Source organism: Lactuca virosa, chromosome 5 (genome assembly GCF_052849685.1).
Source record: "Lactuca virosa cultivar CGN04683 chromosome 5, Lactuca_virosa_CGN04683_v6, whole genome shotgun sequence".
Taxonomy (NCBI): domain Eukaryota; kingdom Viridiplantae; phylum Streptophyta; class Magnoliopsida; order Asterales; family Asteraceae; genus Lactuca; species Lactuca virosa.
The window spans coordinates 390,509,535-390,519,467 of NC_136430.1; the positions used below are offsets into that span (position 1 = coordinate 390,509,535).

Genomic DNA, 9,933 nt, shown 5'->3' on the forward strand with positions numbered 1-9,933 from the left:
CGTTAGCCGAACGGGTAGGACAAGGACTATAATTCTCCCTTCATTAAAAGTATTAATGATAAATACTAAGTAACTAAACTTTTATAAATTCCTAATCTTAGTTACTTAAGAAAATATGAATTTGGTGCTAACCCATGAAATTACACTTTGCACTTTGCTTAAGTCGTTAGTGGAGCGCGTGTGGGTAACCGGCACACTAACCTGGATTTACCAAGGTAGGCAAAGGGTAACTTAATGTTTATCATAGTATCGGTGGAGCGCGTGTGGTTAACCGACACATCGATTGAGGGGTAAATATTAAGGGTACCAAGTATATTTTCATGGTTATTCACACCATGTTTTGTGATCCTCGGCAGCCCATTCACAAAATTTGAGAGGGCACAATTGTGATTGAAACATGCCATTGAACAGTTCAATGAATCTCAAAAGATCTAGGAGTTTCAAATCCAAGTAAAACCTAATTAAATTATTTCGTTTTCATGGTGGAAATTGGTGAATCGTCATTCGCCTACCTTCAAATATTTTATAGCTTGGATTACGGCATCCCTCTTCGAAGTTATAAAAGTATTGTGTTGGGTCCTAGCCTTAATATTTCATACTGGGTGTTATATTAAGGACTAGATAAACTATCGTGAATATCTCCCAAAAGATGTCTAGTTCAGACATCTATGATCTTCCCAAATCTCTTGGAACTTCACTTCCTCCACCTCCTCCAATTATTCTCCTAAACCCACAAGTTCAAGGTCACTCAAGCCCTATTGGCAAGCAAGGTCTATGTGTGATTGCATCTTGGATATGAAGTCACATATTGACAAGCCGGGAGAGTTGGGTGTCAAAGTCTTAATAAAGTTGGATATTCAATCACTTTCTAAGTCATATAGTGAGTTTCCTTGGGACTACTATGAAACAGACTGTGACATGACCCTTAATGATCTTATCTATTTTCTAGGTGCTGCTGAATCAGCAATGATTTGGAGCACTGGTAAAGCAAATTTGATTAGAAGATCAACTTCCCAAACTTCCATGGACTTTGACAATGGTAACATTGAAAATCCAGAAAAAGCTTTCTCTTCCCAATGGAAAGGGATCGGCCATAGTCAACTCAGTTGACCAAATGGTAAAGAGAAAGGCTAAGTCTGAGATAGTTCTGTGTACCATTCCCAAAGGGTCCATATGTTTCTATTGCCAAAGGAAGGGGCATTGGTTGCGAAGCTGCCCTAACTAACTGAAAGATTTGAGAGAAGGTCTAGTCAAAAAGTTTGACTGTACTTCAGGTAAGTCCACTATCTAACTTTATTAAGTTCCTATTTGGTGATTCTTATTACATTATGTGACTGGTTCACATGTTGAAGTTTTAAGAATCAAAGAAAGGAGAGGAAGCTTAAAGAAGAGTGAGCTGATTCTGATAGCGAAGATGGATTTCGATCGCATGGTTCAGTAATCAGAATTTTTGAGCTACTGCTTAAGAGTTGTGATAGATTGCTTAGGAATAAATAACAACATAGTTTTCATATGCATCTGCATTGTAAGGATAAGTTTTTCTGCAAGTTTTAAAATAAAAGAAAAGTTTGATTTTATTTATTTTAAGTATCCTTACAATGGCACTTGTGTAAAATTGTTGTTTATATAATTCCATTGATAGCAACATTGGAAAATGAATTTGATTCTGTCGTTTGTGGTAGTGTCATAATTTACCAAATAAGGAAAGATTCTCATCAACCAAGTTTCAGTTGGATAGAAACTTGGAATCATGCAAGTTGTATAGTATGGTGAATAAGAATTTTCATCTTTGGAAAATTAAGACCAATACCTTGTTCACATGTATATGTGAGTCAAGTGGAGGACTAAGGGATCGAGTACACATTCATGTGCACTGGTCAAGTCCACCACAAAAGATCGATAAGACTATTCGTCATGATTTACTAAAGTTTAGTAAATATGATTATACTTACAAGTTTAAGTATAATTCTGAAGCATTGGAAAAGTTTCGATGTATGGCAGAACGAATAAGAAGAATCAAATTTGGCAGAAAGACAAAAGTTTCTCAAATATGAAAAGATGGGAGAGTACTTTAGTATCATGTTTTGTGATCATCTTAATGATTAAAGAACCACATCACAATTGGTCTTCTAAGGACATCTTAGTGCATTCTTATGGCTAAGAAGAGGAGTCATGAATTGTTGAAATGGTTAAATCAAGAAGATGAGTCATATTTCGTTCCAAAACAAGTCTTAGAGTCATATTCCAAGATTGTAACTTGAGTGATACATCTTAAAGAAGGTTTATAACACTTGTCAAATGTAAGAGTAAAATGTTTTCTACTCTTGTACATTTGAAATTGGTAAGTTGTGCTGTTTTGGATAAAACAAAGACCAACTAAGGCCAATTATGTGAAGTGTTTGTCTTGATAAAGAATCCGCATTATCTCTTGAATATTTGGCAAGATAGTCTTATATGTCAAGAGGACAGCGGGAGTCTAAAAGATCTTGAAAGAGTCTAATCAAGAAAAAAAAATTTGTAGTTTATCACTAGCACACGACGTGAGGTTTATAACCTATCGTGTTGACATATTCCTAATTCTGTGCCCATTCCAGTTAAATTTGGCTTTGCATATGAGTTCTGATAGTTCTCAGTTGGTTGCATAACAACTTGGAAGTAATGGCAGACCCTTGTGCTGCCAGGTGGCAAGAAGTTAAGACTGCACAAGTTCGGTCCATATGAGTTTTGATTTGTCACTAACCTTGTCTTGTGATTATGGTTTTGACAAATTCACGTGGAAAGAAACACATACACCATAAAATCTAAGTGACATAAGGTTTGTCTCCGATTCATGAAAATGATGGTGAGGAAACGCTTTCACTAAGTAGATTTTAGGTAGATAGCAATTGTGATATTTGAATTCTCAAAGTCGTTAGTGAAGCGTGTGTGGTTAACCGGCACACTAACATGGACTTGTGAGAAATGGCAAAGGTCTAAACAATTGGGACTATGATTACGGCATCCCTTTTCATAGTTCTGAAATTGGTTAGACACACATGTGTGCTATCTGAGGAAAGGTGTATGATTTTGATAAAGTTTTATCAAAGCATATCGTATCAGAAATCTGAACTTTGGTAAGAAAGTCAATAAAGTATTGATTTCTATAAGTCCAGTTGATTTCTAAGTACATGTCAAAGCTAGTGGGAGCATAAGTGTTATGCTAATAATCATCATGTTAGTGGGAGCATGATAATTATAATAAGTGTTGCAAGTTAGCAATGTTAATTATAGAAAACAAAAAGTTTCAATTGGGAAAAGTTGTTTTGCTATAATTAAGGGAGAGTAAATTATACTTCATTTCAATTCTAAAAGCTTAGATTGAGGTTTTAATCAACTTTAGTCAAGGATATATATATATATATATATATATATATATATATATATATATATATATATATATCCCTATTCTAATAAATGCATAAATTTATTCTCCTAGTGACAAGTGTCACAATATTAGAAATCATAATTAATATTATGTCACCTATCATGCCACATGTCAACCTATTAATTCTCTATTTCAAATTTTAAATTTTAAATTTTAAATTTATCACTCTAATTACATTAAATTAATGATTGATTCTTTATTTCAAATTTTAAATTTTACACTCTAATTACGTTATATTAATAACACTAAAATAAAAACTAAAATAAAATTAATGTATATTATAAGGTGATATAATTTAATGTATTTATTTAAATCAACGATTATAATTTTATATAACTAAAAAAATATCTATTATCTAATAATTTATTTAAAATAATCTATTTGAAATAATTGATTAATAATTTTAAGTTTTTACTATGAAAGTTTAATTAATTTTATAACTGTGGTTCTCACGGGTTATAAACTAGTATATATATATATATATATATATATATATATATATATATATATATATATATATATATATATATATATATATATATATATATATATATATGAATTTTATGTTGGAATGGCTCAACATAAGGAAATTCTATATATGGGTCCATTATTTGCGTTCTAAAATTCGATTATGATTACGGCATCCCTTTTCATAATATGAATTATGAGAACTTGGCAAATAGAAATAGAAATATTATAGCAGAAAGACTGGTCTATCATGTCTTTATGTGAGACATCATGAATCGTGTCCCATATGCTTCGGATATAAGATCGATTGCATGTGCTATAATATTCATCATTTCTAAATTTTCCAAATGCTCAGGGCATTAAGAGGGGAAAAGTCTAGAATTGGATATGACTAATTTGATTAAGCAATTGTCGAGAACAATCTAAGGTTTACCAAAGATTGGTTGCTCAGGGACAGTTGGAAGTATAGTGTAAATTTTTGGAAAGGACCATTTTGACATATTCTGAAAAGAGGCAACTCTTGTTCAGAAGTGATAGTCAAAATGAGAATATGGAAATATTCCCATAGGTGGAAGTTATTCATTAAATCTGTGTAAGATTAGGAAACTTAATGCAAGAAGGATGTTCAAAGCAATGTACTTTAAATTTGAGACTTCGTTTCCATGGAATGATCTCCATTGGAATACTCTGTAATGTCTGTTGACAAGTCTTTATGACTTTGTGCATAATCATTACAAGAGGATCAATGCATATAAGTTTAGAATCTAACAGATTTAGGTAAATGGCAAGAATTTGGAATTCTTGCATTTGCGGTACGGATTTGGGATTGTGAAATGAGTATCATTGGAATTATGTTCAATCGATCTATTTCACAAAGTAAAGATCATAGACAAACTTAGTGTGCATACTTGGTGTATGGCATAACTAATGTTTAGACAAACATAGTGTGCATACCTGGTGTATGGCATGAATAGTGTTTAGAAAACATAGTGTACATGCTTGGAGCATGGGACAACTATTGTTTTTTAATTCAAGTATAAAGTTGATAGTTTGAAACAGTATGCAATGAATGATGGGTAATCAATATGGTGATAAATAAAAGATGTTTTATTTATATTCATAAGTTCTGAGACCATATTGGATCCGGTTATTCTTGTGTTTCACTTTGCATGTTTTGACTTCCAGGATAACTAGGTCGTTCCTCCTGAATGACTAAGTTATTCAAACCATCCACATTTGGTCATATGTTGGAAGTAGATATGAATCAAGATTGTCATGGGTTGGCTTGTAGAGGTCTAAGATATTGGACAAAGTGGTGCTACAACACTCATGAGTGCTCATAAGTTCTGAGTATTGGATTCAACCCACGCTCATTGGAATCACTTAATGGATTTTATCACGAGTGATCATGAGACGATAATATCCTATATTCTTCAAACCTAGAGATATGGGATGTTACTATGAGTTGGTTATACATTGATTGCACGAAAACGCATTGGTAACTCGATGTTATAAAACGTGCCTTTGTGTATGATTCAACAAGTAGTAGAACAAGCCATATGAGTCGAAGTTTATCCATTCCTTTTACCTTCGGGATAAAAGCGATATCTGTGGGCCCCTCGATGATTTAGTGATGACACCCCGAAGTGCTTGGCCAAGCCAGGACTGATTTGATTTGCTCAATTAGTCAGTCATCATGAATCGGGAATCGGGAAACAACAAATGGACAGAGAGAATGATTTCCAATCCATGTCTCAGTCCATATGATATCTAGAATGGAGGAGTATATGATCCCTTATCTAATGGACAGGTCATTGACAAAGGTCAGAGTTCATCGATAAGGTCAGAGTTCGACAGCGGCTTTTGAGAGCTACGATTGCCAGTACGCAATAATAGTTTTAGACTTTTCCAAGTGGGAGACTGTTGGATTAGTGTCTAAGTCCATAACTATATTTGGTATGTACTTGACCCGACTCGGCATGGTCCATTTGGGTTGCATGGCATCAGAACATTTGGATAGACCGTTTGTGAGGAGAGGACATTTGTGACATATTAATATATTATAAGTTCTAATATATTAATATGAAATCATGTTATTTAATTAGTATTGATCAAGAATTAATTTGGACTTAATTTAGTGATCAAAAGAGACTAATTAAATATATGGGGATTGATTGTGGTGATCCATGGATATATATGGGCTTATGATCCATGATTCCTTATGTTGGGTTTAACCCATGTGGTGATCCATGGATACTCCATAGAGGTTAAAACCCATGGAGCATAAGGAATGGGTAAATTCATGGGTTACATGGTGTAACCCTAATGTGCACACTATATAAGGACCCCTTTATCTCAAGAAATTGGCACTTGTGATACATAGATGAGGGCTAGCCGATCTGAGCATGAGTGTCTTCTTCTCATGGTTATTCCATGTGTTGTTGATGTTGTGTGAACCATTTGAAGTGTCACACTTAGGGCGCTAGGCTCTCGAGCTTCATGGAGTCAAGCTACATCGATAAGGTATGTAGTTCTATCTAGTTTATTACCCAAGTATCAAAAGATTGTATGCTAGTTAGGGTAATACCTTGGAATGTTCATATTTGCATGTATAATATAGAAAACATAGATCCAAGGTATTTAGGGTTGCATGTACACTTAGGAGTGTTAGAATGCTCAAAACCCAACACCTCTTGAGGTGCCTAATTATTCTGCATTCAAAACAAGCTCGAATTTCAGGCGCGTCAGCAATCCCTCGATTGGTCGTGGCAGCAGGCAAAGTCGTGGGCTGTCTATATTACTTGATGTTGTACCCTTTATTATTGCACCTACTGCAAAACATGTAGTTGCCTGAGTGGTGGTAGTGGTACAGGTTTCATCTCAGGTGTTTACCGGTGCACTGTCCTCGAGGGGTGGGGGTTGCTACAGGTTATGGGGATGGAGTGAATGCATATGCCTTGACCGTCTCTTGTTTCTTACTTGGATCTTGCTTGGAAGTACCTTTAAATCCATTTTCGTACTTGTGATTGTTTTCTCCTGACTTCGTGAGGTCAACTCTTTGGACCAAAGTGCCACGTCTTATCTCTTGGTTGGTTAAACTGAATGTCAACCTCTTGGCACTATCATACACCATTGGTCGAGATGCAGTGACCAACCCTAGTATGGTTTGAACCAATCCCCCCATATGTATATTTTGATCTTCTTGTATTCTGACTCCACGAAACTAGGACAGAGGGTTACAAGATCATTGAACCTATTCGTGTAGGTTGATATGTCGGTGTTGGTCATGGCTAGGTTCTATAACTCTTGCTCCATTCACTGCATTTCCTCCCGAGGACAATATTCCTCGATAAGCATTTCTTAGTTTCTCCCATGATAAGGCATTTGCATTGGCGTGGCCCATCGTCTTGACGTAGCTGTTCCACCAAGACATGGTCGTATCCGCGAAGGTGCAAGCGACAAATTTCACCTTGCATTCCTCAGGACAAGAGCTAGTCTCAAAAATAGATTCAGTCTTTTCGATCCATCTTGTGAGTCCTATGACTCCTTTGTTTCTAAAGAAAGTCGTAGGTTTGCAGTTAATAAAGTCCTTGTAAAGACAAGTTCTCGGGGCACAATGATTGTTTCCTTGGGAGCTTTCGTCTCCCACTCCAAACCCAAAGCCTGTATGACAGTTATTGCCTAATGTTACCATAGTGTTAGCATTCCACCATGGCCTCAATGGTCGTTGTGTCCATAGGTGGGTTAATATGGGCAGATTGGGCATCATGATATGGTTGGGGACCTTGGTTAGATATGGTGTTTCTCGGGGTGCCATTTCTTGATTCCTAAAGTTAGTGTTGTGATGTTAGTTAGTTGATCATATTCGTATAGTTAGCATCCTTGTGGGAGTGGTTATGACGTGGAGTGTTAGTGTTACTGTTAGTGATTGCGTTTAGTCAAACAGTAGAGTGGTAACACAACACACAAATTTCATACAACCACATTATATTTTAAGCAGCATAATATTTTACAGAGTGGCCACCAAAAGGGGTGGTTAGTGTATGAGAAGCCCTATAGTTTACAAAATAAGCAAGTATGCCATACCTGTAAACTTTTCTAAATACACTAACCCAAAACGTATCGATATGTCTATCCCAACCACCATGCTAGGGAAAAGTCTAAGATCCACAATACACAATCAAAAGTGTCATAAGTTGCATTAGTTGTCTGTAAACAAAATCTATCCACGCATTAGAAAATGAGATCATCGACTCTTTCTATCCACCTACTGCTCTAAACTCTCGGTATGACTAACAGCTTCCTCCGATAACTGCCGATGAAACTGCGACTCATTGCTAGCATCCTGTAACTGGTCTTGCACTAGGAGGATATTCATATCTTCCACGTCCCTCTCCTCCTCTAGGTACTCTACCCGCTCTTCCATCTGTAACAGGGTCACCCTCAACTAGAAAATCTCGAAGTCCATGGCGCCCAAATGATCGGAGTGTTGGGCAGTCTGTGTACCAAGAAGTACACATCTTGCTATATCAAAGTTTTTGTGGTAGGGGCTGGTGTGGTAGAGGATTCCCCTACCTCGTAGTGAAAACTAATATCCTCCTCCTGTCGTCATGCTCTAATCTGAAGCATCCATGCGTAGTCGCCACAATGCTTCTTCGTTGGAGGTGGGGATTTCGGTGGGGATACTGGTCTCTTTCGAGTGGGGATCTTCGTAGACTTCCTCAGAGTATTTTTAAATCGAGTACTAGTAATACGGGATCGATATGATTGGTTTGAAGGAGTTGAAAGGGGTGATGAGATATATGGGGAGGTGGCGGTATCCTCATCGTCCTCATCCGGCTCATAGTTTGAGTTAATGTGCTCATGATCAGCTAGTGTGTAGTCATGCAAGGAAGGGTCCGGGATGATGGGTTCAGCTGGAGTGTAATCAGGATCGAAAGGGTTCGAACCAATGACGTCGTCAACCTCGATCTCATCACTGTCCACCATCGGCTCCTCTTCAGAAGTAGTGAGCATCGCTAGAGTGTTTGTAGGGTCGATAGTGCCAGCAACTGATTGCTCCTCCACTGGAAGGGTAGTTGTCCTCTTTTGTCCAGCGTCTGTCATGACTCTCCGGAAAACCTGCATAAGACATAAACAGGAAAGATGTTTTATGAAAGATGATAAGATCAATTATATGCAATATAATATCCAATTATAAGTATGTAATAGATAGTACCTGTAACTCCTAAGTCTCCATACAATGTCGTAAATCATGAATAGCGGTTCCTAAGCCAAGAATCCTCAAGTGTAGATGTCTCTATGCCAGAATTCCTCAGATGTAGAAAGACTCTAAAAAGAAATCTCCGAGTGTAGAATCCTTGAAACTAAACATCCAATCTAGAAGTCCTTAAGCGTTTAGATTGCCAACCACCATATCTGGCTTCGTTCGTGTGTCGTTCGGACCACAATAAAACTTAGTTGTGCATTATAGGTCTATTTGTGGTACGAACGCTATACTATACCAACTTTAAATACTGTTTTTGACCTAAAATCCCGAGTTGTGATTTTGTGGATTCGTGTTATGGGTAGTAGATATATTTATGTGAGTGTATTTATATTGCTCTATATCTTTAAAACTTAGTTTGGTTGTGTATATTTTATTAATTTTTGGGGTTCTATACCCCAAGACTATCAAATAAGGATAAGTCAAGTGAGAAGTACCAGAGGATAGGACCATTTTAACGTATAGTCGTTCTGAAATCCAGCAACCCAAGCGATAGTTCAAACTAATCACCTCTCCCGTAAGTAGCCCAGAAGTAGTGTAATTAATAATTATGCTTTTTAATGTATTAGGCTTATGGACTAAACCTAATTAGAGTGTAGTCCTAGATTATAGTTGTATATCCTAAGGAATTACTAGTTCGCTATAATCTGAAGCTCTGATACAAGTCTGTCACACCCCCGGCCGAGCGACGCAAACACCAAACCATAGACAATACATTAGATAATATCTCGGAATATCATACCACTTTACTTTTTATGCATTAAATAAAATATAT

General features: G+C 36.5%; 1 protein-coding gene across 1 annotated transcript in view; it reads right to left on the bottom strand.

The window, feature by feature from the left end:
• The window catches only part of LOC145113786 (uncharacterized), a 57,892-nt gene extending 49,574 nt beyond the window's left edge, over positions 1-8,318 (bottom strand). The window contains exon 1 of the mRNA XM_079049839.1: positions 8,190-8,318. Coding sequence (XP_078905965.1) covers positions 8,190-8,318 — 129 coding nt within the window. The remainder of the gene's footprint in view (positions 1-8,189) is intronic.
• Between the last annotated feature and the right edge of the window lie 1,615 nt (positions 8,319-9,933).